This window comes from Acanthochromis polyacanthus, chromosome 21 (assembly GCF_021347895.1).
Source record: "Acanthochromis polyacanthus isolate Apoly-LR-REF ecotype Palm Island chromosome 21, KAUST_Apoly_ChrSc, whole genome shotgun sequence".
NCBI classification, from domain to species: domain Eukaryota; kingdom Metazoa; phylum Chordata; class Actinopteri; family Pomacentridae; genus Acanthochromis; species Acanthochromis polyacanthus.
The window spans coordinates 31,463,517-31,478,938 of record NC_067133.1 but is presented as its reverse complement, the minus strand read 5'-3'; the positions used below and the strand labels follow the sequence as shown (position 1 = coordinate 31,478,938).

Sequence of the window (15,422 nt, the reverse complement as noted above, 5' to 3'; positions counted from 1 at the left end):
CGTGTTTCCTCCGTGCTGACGGGTTTTCTGGGTTTTCTTGGGTTACAGGTGCTGCTGGGGCTGCTGACCGGCTCAGAGAAGCAGTTCGTGTTACGGAGCAGCAGTGTGAACTCCCAGGAGCCGTTCAACATCCTGCCTCTGGCCAGCAGCCAGATCAGGTCGGCACCACTGAAGGACTCGTTTACGATTTTAAACCCGCATTTATTCCATCAAGGATGAAAACAACAGAAGTACTAAAAGCTGCAGGTTCATTGGTTCCCTTCAGGTCGGCTAACAGTCAGTCCTTGTAAATGTTCAGATGGTTTCTGCTGACTTTGTGAAGCTCTAAGCTGTTGAACTCAACATTCGACTGAAAGTATGCAAATGAGGGGCGTGGCCACTCTGATTGACAGGTCACAGCTCCACTCGCGGCTCAGTTTTGTTTCATCCCAGAGCTCAGCGGAAAAATACAAAACAGGCTGAAATTTCATTACAGGTGACTAACCTGAGCCCTTAAATGGGTTTTCTACCTGATTATTTGTCTGCTCATTCTAGACGAAAGGACATCCTTAGTTATTGTTCTACACAAATCTGTTTCAAAGACCTGAAGCTCTGAAGAGACGGACATCTCTCTGGTCAGATGTTCATGTGGAATAAAAATGTTCTTTATGTGACATTCCTCCATTAGACTTCATTTAGTATTTTTTCTTTGGGCTTTTCTCGGAATTTAGGATATGGTCAGATGTCAGTTTGTTCTGGTTTTTGCTGTTAAATATTAGTCAACAGTCAACAAAGAAGTGAGATTAACACCACATCCACTTTCATCTGTTTTCACTTCAATAACAAAAGCGCTTCTTCTCCGTCCAGTTAGTCAGAAGATCCAGTCCGGGTTTCCTGAAACTTTCCTATTCGTTCTGAGAGAGGCTGACTTTAGCTTCCCGGTGTTTGGAAATGACTCCAGGACTGTAGAAAGATGTACACTGGATCTGTGTTCTGGAAACTCAGACTGACCTACGAAACATTAGAAGAAAAAACAAAGACTGGATCTTATCCATTTAAAGCATTTCAAGAAGAGATCTGAGATCAATCACAGTGAACAGAAGGAATAATTACAACGTAAGATCCACCGTCTGGACAGCATTTAAACTAGCTCTAAAGAACCAGCTCTAAAACACCAGCTGATTGATTCTGTAATCCAGACGTACATTTTCAAACTATCAGAAGTGTCCTGAAGTCGGTTAAACTGGTAGTTTTTTAATATGAAATGAGTTCAGATCCAGTGCCTTGGTTCTGATGATGTGTGGAATATCCTGATAATAGCCAGCTGTACTTCATCCACACATCTGACCACCTCTGGACGTTCACCAGTGGTGGAGGTAGTCCTCAGTATGACTTTATTAAGTGTCTCTTGCTCCTGCTGATGGATCAGACAGTGTTTTTCCGTTGGTCCAGTTGGAGGAGAACCATTTCTGAACTTCCTGGCTTCGTATTTTAGGGTTAGCAGAAAGCAGAAGCTGCAGTTGTCAGATGAAACCAGGAAGCTTCTGACGGCTCTGTCCTCTGCAGGTTTGGGTTGCTGCCTCTCAGCATGTCCAACGTACGGAAATCCAAGTCCTCCAGGAGCTCCGAGCCTCCTCTCCAGCTGGTGAGTAACTGATCTGGGATCTGATCTGATTGTTCTCGTCATTTTAAAACATGGTAGTTTTGCAGTTTCAGGATGATTTATTTTCATTTTCCACTGTTTGTTCTACACTCTGCAGCATTTCTGAGTGAACGAGAACCAGGCAAGTTCCTCAGTCTGGGTTCAGTTTGTGCTCTGGTTGGACTGTTAGCGGTGCTTTAGCTCTGGTGGAGTGTGGCAGTGCTTCATTAATGTGTTTCTGCTGGTTTAAATGAAACTAAAGTGTATGGAAGACTGATTTGTCAGACCTATGAAGCAGGTCTGGTAAATCCAGACTTTCTCTAGAACAAATCATAAACCCAGTCAGAGATGTTGGGATCACAACAGTGGTTTAGAACTTTGCCAACCAGCTTTTCTTCTTCACACAAAGGACCTTCTTCAGTCCAGAAGGTCAGGTTCTTATATCAGACAGCCATGATGAGCAGAGAAATTTAAAAAGCTCTGAAACTGCAAAGACATAAGTGAAGATTTCTGGTAAAAATCTGTAGTTCATGTAAGCAGGATTATATTTATAGTTCTGTTTTTATATACAGGGTGTCCCCAAAAATGTATACACTCTTTAAATAATTGTAAACTAGGTGTTTATTATAATTTGTTTAATTTTCAACCTGTAAAAGAATTTACAAACATCATTCTATTGTTTTGTCACCGCCTGTTCTCAAACTGATGTCTGTTCTGGTCCAGACACTGCCGACAACACGAGGCGATGGAACAGCACGTCATGAGACAGTTCCTTGGTATCTGTGTGCATAAATGTTCAATGGTTGCTCTCAATTCAGTGGCTGTTGCAGGTCTCATTGTATAGACTCTGTCTTTTATGTATCCCCATAAAAAGAAGTCTCGTTAATGGAACCATTTAATTTTTTGAATGTGGCCTCATCACTCCACACAATCTTTGTGGGAAAGTGTGCATTTTCTATACATCGTTCCAAGTACCACTCACAGTACTGTACTCTTTGGTCTGGGTCATCGTCATTAAGAGCATGGACTAACCTTGGAATGTAACTTTTCCATTGACAACGTTTCATGATGCGATGGACAGATGATTTTGAAATGCCTACCTCATACTAGCTTGCCGCACAGACTTTCTCGGACTTCGTTGAAATGTTTCCAGTACTCTTTCTTCCTTTGTAGAGTTTTGTTATTGGGATACCTAAAAGACAAAGTCTACCAGTGAGACCTGCAACAGTCACTGAATTGAGAGGAACCACTGAACGTGAATGCACACAGATACCAAGGCAGCTGTTTCATGACGTGTGCTGTTCCATCGCTTCGTGTTGTCGGCAGTGTCTGGACCAGAACAGTCAGTTTGAGAACAGGCGGTGACAAAACAATAGAATGATGTTTGTAAATTATTTTACATGTTAAATTAAACGAATTATAATAAATACAGAGTTTACAATTATTTAAGGAGTGTATACATTTTTTTGGGACACCCTGTATAATTATTAGTTTACCACTGAGAGCTGCGCATCAGCAGGTCTGACACCATCCCATAATGAAGGATGTGGAGAAATCAAAGATAAATTAATGTTATTGATTATATATTCTGGTAATAAATACCAATAGATGATCAATGATATGATCAGTGATCTATCAGCTGCAGCACCAGAAGTTTAAACAGATCAGACATTAAAACGGATACAGCTGGATACACACAAGTTTCCATGGTAACAGGATGCATCCAGTGGGATGCTGTAACGCTTCATTCAGAGGTTTTAGGAATGTTCAGATCAGCATTGGTTACCATGGTTACCATGGAGATGTAGCAGGTTAACTGGGAACCACATTTGTGACTCTGAAAACTCCGACTCTGGGTTTCATTTAGTTTGTAGTTCAGACCTCAGTTCGGTCTGATCAAAGCACTTTGTGATTGTTCTTCTGAAATAAAGTTGTTGTTATTATTATCTCCCACGCTCTGTTTGGGCTCCTACAGTAACTCAGGATCAGACTAGTTACTGAAGGATGTTGAGCAGACGTCCAGTGGACCAGTCCTGCTCTGAAATCAGCTCTTTAGGAGTGAAGTTTGTCTTTAGTGGTGGTAAAAGAACAGCAGACGTCTTGATGCTGCTCAGGTTAGAATGAACCCATCATCAATAAACATCATGTGATGGTTCAACTGAGCTGGGCTAGGCTAGGCTAGCAGCTTCCTGCAACCAGTTCTCCTGAACCTTTCCTGATGCTAAGTCTACTGGACCTGCAACCAGAATAAATCAGTAGTGGACCCTATAAAACATCCACCGGCTGTTTTAGTCATTAATGTGTGAAGTCTTCAGGAAAATACATTTCTAGTTCTGAGTGCAGCATCTTAAATGTGGATATTTTCTGGTTTCCTCTGTAAACGTTCTTTAGTGGATGCCATCTTGGGTTGGAAACTCTGATGTTTCCTCGTTTTACCATTCAGCTCCATGTTATAGACCCAAATAAACGCTCACAGATTCACCAGTAGGAGGAGAAGTTGACTGTTGAAGCTTCATGACAGAAGCTTCAGTTCTACAGAGCTGGCAGATGTTTGCATCTGGATCATATCCTGTAAGCCGTAGAGAAGCCTTTTCCCTAACAATCTCCAACATAAATAATAAAACCAGACTATCACTCATCTTTCTGAGCTGAATTTGTAGAAAACAAATGGATTAAATGTCTGAATCTGTAGCTGTGGATACTAACAGATTAAAAAATCTGAAATGATGTAAATGTTTTTGTCCCATGGCTCTGAGTTCATCCTAAATGTTTTTATCAGTCAGATGCCCTAACAGCTCAATACATTTATAATCAGAGAATCAGCTTCCTGTTGGTCTGACAGGTAGAGACTCTCCAGGTGTGTCTGGATGTGTTCAGGGTTTGATTCAGAGCTTCCAGTTTACAGAGAAATAAATAGAAGTCTACTTTTTTTTTAAAAAATGTAAGATCATTACTCTTTAAATCAGTTTTTGGTGGTAAAACACAGAAGGTGACAGTAAACGATTTACATGAATCAAAAATCAGCGACGTGTCTCCAGGGCTTGGTTTTGAATTAGACCAACTATCCAGTAAATGAACACAGTGAATGTTTTAGCATCTTTTAAGAATAAAAATCCACGTAATGATTGTGTAAACTTCTAGAATGACTGTTTTTCTGTTAACACTCTCTCAATGTCATGGAAGAGATCCAGCTAGTTAGAACCAATTGTGGTTTTGTAGATAGTGGAGAATTTATTTTCAGATTTTTTCCCTTCATGACTTTTCTGAACCCTGGAGATGCTGAGATGTTCAGATTCCAGAAGGGTTCCTCTCAGAGTTAGATCTACCAGGTGTTGTCATGGTTTTCTAGAAGAGATGAGTGGTGACTGATGTTTGTCTTTGCTCCTCAGACTCCTCAGTCCTCAGCAGACGATGGTTTCCGGCCGGGCAGCCTCTTCAGACAGCTGGCCGATCAGGACGAAGACTCAGCAGCTCCTTCTTTGTTTAAGCTCAGCTGGCTGTCTGGCATGGCCAAATAACCCTCCACATTTCTCATTTTCCTTTGCAGAAACAAACAGTAAACATTATTTTGTCTTTTGAGAAACACCTCTTGTGTGATTTCATTTATTTTACATAATTTATGAATGAATCTGAACATACAGTAGTTCAGGTTCATCAGTTAGCGACCAGAGGTCTGCAGATGGTACGAGAACTTCGCTGAGGTCTGAGGGTCATTAATCTAAGGTAGGTCTTCGTAGGTTGAAGATGTTTGATCCATGCAGAGCAGCTCAGCTAACAGCCTTCCCTTTGGACTTCAGTGTTCCTGGAGGAGGAGATGACGTATCTCCACAGGACAGAACCACAGTTATCCTCTCTGAAACATCTTCTGAATACTTTAGTAATCATCCATGTTTTCACTGGTCAGTCCGTCACTAAACATCTCAACCTTCAGATGTCAGGACAGTTTGTCCAGAGAGGAGAAATAAATCCTGCTCTGTAGGAGATCACTTTGTGTTCTACTCTGATCAAAAACCAAATGTGTGTCTTATGAAGTTTCCAATGACTCCTAGAGCTCTGATATTTATGGTGGAATCTCTGAAACACGAGTCTGTTCATAGAAAACATGTATTCTGGTTATTTCATAGATTAATATTGACCTTTTAGAAATATGACAAAATCTGTTGGGTCAAAAATGAACATAAAACAAACTGATCAGTTTGGATGATGAGGAAAGTTGATAAAAGTTTGTCAGATGTACGACGTTCACTCCATAGTCTGAGGAGCTGAGGACGGTTCTATGGAAGCAAATCATATCTCAGTTATATATTATGTTAGCTATATTATGCTTATTGTAAATGGTCTGTATTTATATAGCGCTTTTACTATACCTGCAAGGGACTCAAAGCGCTTTACATGATACATCACATTTACCCATTCACACACTGATGGTGGAAGCTGCCATGCAAGGCGCTAACCACGACCCACCAGGAGCAAACAGGGGTTCGGTGTCTTGCTCAGAGACACCTTGACATGAACACGACGGGCCGAGGATCAAACCAGCAACCTTCCAGTTACAAGACGGCCGCTCTACCCACTGATCCATGTCGTATTACATTATATTGTATTATATAATTTACATTCTATTGTATCATATTTTATGTTAAATTATTTTTATTTACATAAAAACATAATGTGTTAATTAAGGCACACCGGTAACACTGATGAACACTTCAGCCCAGTAGGTGGCGCTAATGAAGCTAAAGTCTGTCTGCAGCATACGGTCTATGGTCTGCAGTGAAGAAGATCCACAGGACTGACATCAGGAGGTTTGGTGAACAGAGAAAAGAATGAGACGCATTGAGGTCGTTGGGAGGAAAGTTTTCTAAAATTCTTCCTGATGGCAGCTTGGATAAAAGCCTGCTTGTTTTCTGATCACCTCAATGTAAAACAAGTTGCTGTTAGCACCAGAGCTAACGTTAGCTACCACAGTCCTAACGGTGCAGCCATCCCATAATAGACCACTTTAGAAGACACTGAAAGTGCTTGAGTTTAAAAAAAGGTCATAAAATGTTGAATCTAATCACTATAATGTCATTTTGTGTTTGCAGTAATCTGTGAATGTAGCAGACAGATGAAAAATGCAGATAAATAGAAATGAAACAAACGTTTTTGTGGTTTAAGTTTTTACACTGCCAAAGAGGCGGGACCTTAAACCACAATAATGTCTCTCTTTTGAGAACTTAGCAATATGTATTTATATTAGGGCTGCAACAACGAATCGATAAAATTGATAATAATCGATTATTAAAAGCGTTGGCAATGAATTTCATTATTGATTCATAGTGTTGCGTGATTCATACATCACTCGCCATGTCGTGGAGCCGTCTACTTCACCTGCAAAGCGAGGTGGATGCAGAGCAGAGGCAGTGTTTTCAAAGGAAGAGTAAATTCAACAAATGAAACAGGGGCCTGTTTCACGAAGCAGGTTCAAGAAACTCTGAGTTTCTTCTGCAACTCTGAGTCGATCTACTCTGAGATAGAAAACTCTGAGTTTTCGGTTTCACAACGGCTGATGTGAGTTGGTTTAATTAACTCGGAGTAGTTTGACCTGGAGTTAAGCGCGTGCACCGCAACTCTGAAAAGACAGCATCAATGGAACCCCGGCTGAATCCCAAACCGCCCCCTACACACTACCCCTACACACTATCCCTCCGTTTGCGCGTTCCCGTGGAGGGTCCTCCATATTACGGGCCGTCCCAAACCGCGGAGGGAGAGTGGACTGTTCAGCCCTTAAATAGCGAGTCTGCATCGATGCTCACTCTGGACAACTTTTTCAGGAAGTGCAACGTCGAAATGGAGGAGGAAACAACATATCGATGTGAGTTCCACATGCGTCCATTATTTCTCCCACGCCTTTTTCACACTGACAGAACATCACAAAAAGAGTGGTGAAAAAAGATAAAACAAAAGAAACAAATCTTCTTCTCTGCTGACGTTTGATTTAATTGTGCACCCCCTGACACCTTAAAATTTGAACACAACTGACAGAATTAATTCATTCATTCATTTGTTGGATTTGAAATGCCAGATAATAGGATTGGAAAACATGTGAGATGACTTCAAATTATTCTAAGCAGAATGTAGCCCCTACATCATTACCTGCTGATTGTCTGCTTTTACAGGGATGGTGGAGAAAACAAAACAGCTGGTGCGGCTCCGCACAGCACATGATTCCCTCTTCACAAAGAAGAGAAATGCTGCGAAGGAGGCATGGTGGTAGGTAGTTCATGTGTGTCATCAACTGTGTGTCATTAAATGTGTGCCAATCTGAGTGTCATTGTGAATGCAAACGTTTTCCCCTCATTACTTTTGTGTGTCAGGTTTTTAATCAAGGAGATGGGCCTGGAGGGGAAGGTCACACCTAAACAAGCCTCCAAAAAGTGGGAGAATTTAAAAAAGAAATATAAGGTGAATAAATGTTTTTGTGACCTGAGGCTGATGTTTGTGAATAAGGCCTGCTAATCCCATAATTTGTCATAATTATCACCAGGAACTGAGAAAGTCATCGACAGGGTCAGGTACTGACCAAGCAGAGGAGACTGCCAGTACCTGGCCCTATTATTTAGATCTGCACGAGGCCTTGGGGTCACGACCCTCAATATCTCCACCTGTGCTGATTGCATCATGCTTGGCAGACCCAACCATACTCCCCCCACCCCCCACCCCCCGGCAATGCAGATGACCAGGCACCCTCGACATCTCACAGCCCCTGTCACAATCACCTCCCCCAGCCCAATGTCGTCATTGTCCGGCCCCTCACCTGCTCCTTCATCTGCCACTTCACCCTCACCCTCACCCTCACCTTCACCTGCACCCTCACCTGCTCCGTTATCTGCGCCGGCGCCTCCCTCCTCTCACAAGAGAAAATCCAACTCTGTCATGGATTTTCTGTGACAGGAGGCAGAGAAGGAGGAGCGGAGGCACACAGAAATAACAGCACAGAATGAGAGGTTCATCACGACTTTTGAGAAAATGGTTGAAAAGATATAGCGCCACCCTCCTGGATTTATGTTTTGCTGTGTGACATGAAGTTTAAGTTGCCCAATGTTTGTAGAGGCCTAGTTCTGATCATATTTTTGTTGCTGACCAGCAGTTTTTTTTTAATAAACAGTTGTATGCACGAGTCATTCTGTGAACTCAAATTTTATTTTCTCAATGAAAACGCAAAAGGGGGGGGGGGGGTTACAGGTAATCATGCTCCTGCAGGTGCTGTGGGAGGACGACAGGGGTGGACAGAGCAGCAGCCATCCTGTCTCTGATATGACGGCCACTTGTCTCTTGCCCTCCTGGTGGGTGTTGCTGGCCGTGGACCTCACCATCAGGGATGACGTTCTCCTCCAGCTCTACTAGGTCATTCGTGGTGAGGCAGAGGTTGTGCAGAAATGCGCAACACGCCACTATGTCTGGAGCAAAGGCAGGGCTGACCTCCAAAGCTTTAAAAAAAAAATGAGGCCCTCCATCTTGCCTTCATCACCCCAAACGCTCGCTCCACTACAGAACGAGCCCTGGAGTGGTGGCGGTTGTAACGCTCCTGGACTCGTCCATGTAGGGGCATCTTGTAAGGGGTGATGATGGCAATTGGGGTTTCCAGACAGGGATAGCCACCGACTGCCAGCAGGCAGAAGCCGGAGGAGGGATGCATTGCCTGGGTGTAGATTGGGCTATTCCTAAGCACCCTGGCATCATGGACAGACCCTGGATCGCCCACAAATATGTCCAGGAATCTCCCCGTGGCGTCACAAACTGCTTGCAGCTGGATGGAGTAGAACAGCTTGTAGTTCAGGTAGTCTCCTTGGTGCTCATTGCCCGGTGGTTTAATGCAGATGTGGCATCCGTCCAGAGCGCCAGCAACCCTGCCAAACACTGGACTTTGTCCCAGCCGGCAGAAACCACATGTAATATTTGCCAGCTCATCTGCTGAGGGCAAGGAGATCATGGCACCCATCTTTGCCTTTATCTCACCGGCAACCTTGTGGATGACCCGGTGCACAGTGGACTTCGGCATCCCAAACGCACGAGCCACCACAGAGAGGGAAAGGCCATGTGCCAGGCTGTACAGGAATGCCAGGACCTCCAGCTCCTGACCCCAGCCGTGGTCCCTCGGACTCCGAATTAATGTCATTAAAAGGCCAACAGACTGTCGGGTGAGTCTGAAATCTCTCTTCAGGCAGGCTTCTGGGTTGCTGTACAGCCGCAGGAGAGGCACAGCTGGATTAAGCTGTACATACAGCATGGTGCCTTCCTGGGAAGAGAAAAGACTATTGTTTTGTCTGGATATAGAAATATCAGTTTGATCAGTAACTCCATCTTGTCACATTTTGTCATCATGACGTAAATGACTTACAGTAAACCATTTTGTTACGTGAGCACAGGTTGTCATGATCAGTTGCAATCGTGGTAGACAGTTTATGCATCATGATAATTAGCTGACATGATGATAACTTGGTGATGCAGCCTATGTGCATATTTCATGTGATATTTCAGGTTTTGTGTAACTGACGGGAGTCGTATTTTACAGTTAAATGTATTCCCTCACGGAGTTTTGTAGCATCACATTTTGTCACTTTTACATAATACACAGATGAAACTGCAATGCAACATTTACCTCTTGCTGATGCAGCAGGGCTAACAAACGAAGACGCTTTCGTCTTCTGGAAGCAGCAGCGATCCTTGTTAGTTGCAACCTGTGCCACAGCGCTACAGCCATGACAGTAGGCGTCTTTGTGTTACCATGGCGATGACGTCTTCCGTTTTCCGGTGAGGCGACAGGGCGTCCCATTCCTGCCGATCGTATTTATACCCTCCCCCTTCAATAATAGGTGCCCTCCACAGCTGTGAGTGTGACTTCTTTTGGAGTGACACTCGGTAGTGGAGGGGGAGTGTGTAGGGGGGGTTTGGGATTCAGCCCCCGATTCGACGAGTGACCGTGGCAACGGGGAAGTGAAAGGCTGCGTTTTTGAACTGGAAGTTTTTAACGCGCTCATATGGCGAGTTTGAACACGTTTTTAGAAAGAAGTGCAACACCGCTGCAGCTGCAAAAGAGAGAGAGACGGCGTGGAGAACAGCCCGGATCAATGCGTAAGTTTAAATGTAGTCCTTTGTAATCGTAATAATATTACAGGGAATAACTGTCTGAATGGTAGAATATTAAGTTATTTCATTTAGGGGAAATCTCACGGGGGAGAAGCTTAAGATGAAATATAAAAACATTGTTCAAACAGGTCAGACCTCGGCATTATCTCATGGAGGTACTTCATGTTGATCATGTTTTACATTGTAAAGTAGCCTAAATATTAAGTGGCTGTTTGACTGCAGTTGTTTTATCCACACATAGCCTAAATGTCTGCATCCATATCATGTCCTGTTAAATAATTAAGCCTATTTAAACTAACATAGACTTCTGCTCAGCCAACAGAAAGAAAGCAGATGTCTGTAAAACGGTGGAATAAAAGATGCATATATATATATAGATATATATATATATGATTATTTAGTTTTCTTTTGTGTCTTTTTTTTTGTCTTTTGGCTCCTTCACAGCACACACCTTGTAACTGTAAGTAGGCAACACTCCACAGATTTCTCCAAATGGTAGTTTAAGTTTACTGAAACATGTCACTGATCTAGGATGAAGAGGATGAAACTGTGTCTGCTGCCTTTACAGAGGGGGATCCAGAAAGGCATACAGAGGATGTTACTGATAGTTCTCTTCTCATTCACATTTTGGGTGGAATATAGAGTGTGACATTTAGCCTACACTGAAGTATTGCACATTCTCATCCTTTTTAACAGAGCATGGCTGGACAGCAGCAGGATGGTTCCTCAGCTTCCACTGCACAGACTGACACAGTGAGATGGATGTTCAGGAAACACCAGAGCTTCATTCTGTGGAATTCATGTGCAACTGTAGAATTGAATGTCCTCTATGTATTCCCAGTTATCAGTAAAACAGATTTACAAACTGCATTTGCTGAGAAAAATCAAAAAAACAGATTAGGAGGGCAGATCTGGAAACTGAAATACTGGAGCACAAGTTAGAGGTGGTGATGGTCACAGGTGAATTATGTTAACTACTGGAACATGAACTGAACTATCTTTTATTTGTAGGAAATAAAGAAGAGCAAATGAAATGTGTATCATGTCTTTATTTGCTGTGGTGGTGATGATGGAGACTTAAACTCTAAAGTGATTCTTGCATACGGTGTCTCTGACTGCTCTGCTGTCCTGGATAGCTGCAGGTGGATGGGCTCATCATCTGGGTCTTCAGTTTGTAGGGCAGGGTGTTGCTCTCCTCTAATAGTGGTAATATTATGAAGAACAACACATGCCACAGTAATATCACAGGCCCTCTCAGGGGTCACCCTGAGGAGACGTAGGCTCTGGAAACGGGCTTTCAGCAGGCCTATGGTCATCTCCACCCGGGCTCTGGTCCTGCAGTGAGTCCGGTTGAAGTTCTGTTGGGGGCCTGGTTCAGGGTCAGGGTATGAGGTCATCAGCCTGGGTTGGCATGGTAACCCCTGTCACCCAGCAGAAGGCCATCAAACTCTCCTGTAATGTATAGTGGATACATCAGAGCATATTAAAGGAGGGAGACAAGAGAATTCTATTGTGAAAATCTTTATGCTGCTGACCACGCTGCAGTCTGTTGCTCAGGTTAGACTCTCCATAAATCCTGGAGTCATGAACAGACCCAGACCACGTGGCCTCCACATTAGAAATGATGTATGCAGCATCACATCTGATCTGGACAGTGCAGAGAATGACAGATGTTGAACTATGATGCAGTCTTTAACATTTAGAAACAGTAGTCAGTCTACCTGTAGCCTACCTGCACATTTATGCTGTGAATGGACTTCCTGTTCATGATGTGAGGGAGCTGTGATGGGGATGTGTGTGCATCTATGCAGCCAATCACACTGGGAAATCCTAAAAGAAATTAAAATGACTGATCCCAGTCTGAGGCTGCAGCACAATGTCATTAACAGAATATGATTTAAAATGAATTTAACAGATCTCTACATCATTCACCTGTAATCCTGTGGATCCTCCTTGATGCTCTGACAGGTTTGTGTCCACAATGACGAGTAAAAGTTGTTTCAGAGCCAGGAAAACTTTTCTGACTGTCCTCCATACAGTTGTCTTACTCTGCATCTCCGACATCATATAAAAACTTTCATTTGCAAAGAACCGCAGCGCAACACACAATATCTGCTGGATGTGAGAGCATGACTGGTTGGTAATGTAAATGTAAGGACGGATTAGGTTGTTGATGTAGATTATGGACTTGAAACGATTATGAAACGGTACCGCTCAAACCGATAATTGTCCGGAAATGCGAGAACATTTATGCTCGGTCTGATAACAATCTACCGACGAATATTTAATGATCTGTGCAGTAATGCTGCTCCTTTATCCACTGGATCGTTAATAAAAGCTGTTCTACGCCAAAACTCGCTCGCTTACTGACTGAATGAATGAGGAAATGAAACAGCGTGTGGCTGAAAGAGGGCGGAGACGGAGAGAAACTGGAGGTTTTCTCAGATAAACCTGCTGGTGACCAGGTTAGAGTCATAGAGTCTGTTACTGCGGTAACTGACCGAGAGTTGAAGTTACCCCTCTTTGTGAAACAGGCTAGAGTTACCCCTCTGTCTCAGGGTTAAGTTACCTCGCTTCATGAAACGAGAAATGTGAAACGAACCCTCATTTCAGGGTTAGGAAACTCAGATTTTTCAATAAACCTGCTTCGTGAAACAGGCCCCAGGACTGACACGGAGAAAATAGTTTCTCAAAACAAAAAAACATGCCATGTGTCCACGACATGCGATTTTCCCGCACGACAACGCACGCATCTGAAAATTGCACGGATGGCCGACAGTCACGAGCCGACTGCTACGTGGTCACATGACCATAGCCGTTTCTTCCTATAGGCCAACTAGGCGAATGCCTAGGGCCCCCAAGCCACCAGGGGGCCCCAAAGCTGCATGTTCAACCTCTTCTGAGCATAATTAAAATGTTCTGTTTTTATCTGTAGCTAGCTCTTGTGTTCATTACACCTCTTATATGCTTAAAAATAAACGGATATAAATAAAATAAACTGCAATGATAAGCTGCGGCTGGTGCTTTTGTGGCATTATTAGTCTGTTGGACCGCACTGTCACACAGCAAGTGACGTCACGTAGCGGCCCGCCGACAGGTATGATGGGAATGATTGACTTCATTAGTGAGAGGATTAACAAAACAAACCATAATGGCATCAAAAAATTATCCCAGCGGTGCGGAAAAACGGAAGAAAAAGAAGACTGAGGAAGAAGAACATTCAAAGGATAAAGGTAAGTCATTTGTTGGTGATGTGGGCTGAAGAGGTGGAGGTGAAACGCCGTTTTTTTCCCACTTGCCAGCTAGCTAGTGTCGGATAAATGTTAGCTTGCTGCCGGCTATTAGCCTGTTGCGCTTCAGTGTCCCGCCCGCGGTACACTTTGAGATCTGCATAAAGCCATTTGCTAAATGTCTGAAACTGCAAACGCGATTATACAAACACAATACGCCGATGGAAAGCTTAGATTCTCATGAATCCGCCGGTATAAACCACTTTCAGATGTGATTACCACAGCGGGTGAGAAAAACACATTTGTCCGACAAAAACAAATATCCATCCATCCGTTCTCTATACACGGCTTCAACGTACACAGCGCGACTCACATTTCCGGGTTCATTATTACACACAGATGAAAATATTCCACAAAAAACGGCCATAATCCAACCTTGGACATCCAGACGACACAAGCCAGTAAACTATTTTGTCCAAAACATGTCCTGAAGTCGGTATAAAATCCACGAATCGGTCGTTTTCAAGGAAATGCACCTCGCGATGCGCGTCCAATATTCCCTGTATTTCTCATCATATTTTTATTTACAAATAGAATATTAGCGATTTTTTTGTACTGAAAATGACTGGAATTGACTGAAGCTTAAAGGGCTAAATGTTAGCTTGCTGCCGGCTATTATTTTATGATGAGTTAGAATTAATTTACTAAGTTTAGTGTGTATTGTATAGGGCTCTGATTAAAACTGTGCTACTGTTTTGTTTTTAATTTAAAGAACTATTTTAAATGTTTGTTTTTTAATTGATCAATCAACATTTATTTAATAGAGCCCTTTACAACGCATACAGTGACCAAAGTACGTTCCAATAAAATTAAAGCATATGAATAAAAATAACTACATAATATGAAACCAATAAAACAAATAATAAAACAATATTAAACCAATAAAAACAAATACAAGTAATGTGTTTGATTAGTGTGTTTTAAGTGATTTATAAATATTAGGCATGGTGTTTTATTCTTATTTTAGACTGTTGTGGGAGTGGTTCATTTGTCTTAGTTTTATTACTTTAGTACTATTTGTAAACTAATGCAGAAAACTCTTAAAAGTGGCAACTTTGTAACTGGGTAAAAACTTTAAAGGGACACTGTACATCACAATGTTTAATATAAAAACAGATTAATTTTCTGTATTACTGCAACAACACTGTAATAATAAAATAGAATATGTACTCAGGATCTATTTTTTGCTTGATAACCTAATGAGCTTTGTCTTTGCAGGAGCAATTCTGAAACATTTTGGAGCTCCAGACATCGAGCCTGAGGGATCGTCTGAACATCCTGACCAGGAAGCCCCAGGGCCATCATGTATCTCAGGACCTCCTTCTGTCCAGAAAGCTCCAGAACAATCACTTACCTCAGAACCTCTTTCTGTCCAGGAA

General features: G+C 42.6%; 2 protein-coding genes and 2 long non-coding RNA genes across 6 annotated transcripts in view; 2 read left to right on the top strand and 2 right to left on the bottom strand.

The window, feature by feature from the left end:
* cog1 (component of oligomeric golgi complex 1) overlaps nucleotides 1–5,206 on the top strand; it is a 33,627-nt gene extending 28,421 nt beyond the window's left edge. For 2 of the 3 annotated variants that reach the window (XM_051941167.1, XM_051941166.1), the window contains exons 13-15: nucleotides 49–158; nucleotides 1,546–1,624; nucleotides 5,011–5,206. In XM_051941167.1, coding sequence (XP_051797127.1) covers nucleotides 49–158; nucleotides 1,546–1,624; nucleotides 5,011–5,139 — 318 coding nt within the window. In that variant the 3' untranslated portion in view covers nucleotides 5,140–5,206. Of the gene's footprint in view, nucleotides 1–48; nucleotides 159–1,545; nucleotides 1,625–1,739; nucleotides 1,764–5,010 lie in introns of all 3 variants that reach the window. The other variant, XM_051941168.1, reaches the window with a different exon arrangement.
* Nucleotides 5,207–8,800: 3,594 nt separating this feature from the next.
* LOC110967513 (uncharacterized) lies at nucleotides 8,801–10,439 on the bottom strand. Its single transcript, XM_051941186.1, has 2 exons — nucleotides 10,266–10,439; nucleotides 8,801–9,902 (listed from the first exon to the last, which is right to left on the bottom strand). Exons 1-2 carry the CDS (start codon nucleotides 10,437–10,439, stop codon nucleotides 9,096–9,098), a joined length of 981 nt encoding a protein of 326 aa, XP_051797146.1. The 3' UTR covers nucleotides 8,801–9,095.
* Nucleotides 10,440–10,559: 120 nt separating this feature from the next.
* LOC127531572 (uncharacterized) lies at nucleotides 10,560–11,787 on the top strand. Its single transcript, XR_007938697.1, has 2 exons — nucleotides 10,560–10,738; nucleotides 11,450–11,787. It is a non-coding gene; the product is annotated as an uncharacterized LOC127531572 (long non-coding RNA).
* Nucleotides 11,783–13,401, bottom strand: LOC127531570 (uncharacterized). Its single transcript, XR_007938695.1, has 2 exons — nucleotides 12,686–13,401; nucleotides 11,783–12,583 (listed from the first exon to the last, which is right to left on the bottom strand). It is a non-coding gene; the product is annotated as an uncharacterized LOC127531570 (long non-coding RNA).
* Between the last annotated feature and the right edge of the window lie 2,021 nt (nucleotides 13,402–15,422).

What these genes read in the sequence shown, in the direction of transcription:
- LOC110967513 (XM_051941186.1), bottom strand. Translation starts at nt 10,439, where the DNA reads ATGGGACGCCCTGTCGCCTCACCGGAAAACGGAAGACGTCATCGCCAT. An exon ending in CCCTGCTGCATCAGCAAGAG is followed by an intron (nt 9,903 to 10,265) that starts GTAAATGTTGCA and finishes TTCTCTTCCCAG; the next exon opens with GAAGGCACCATGCTGTATGT.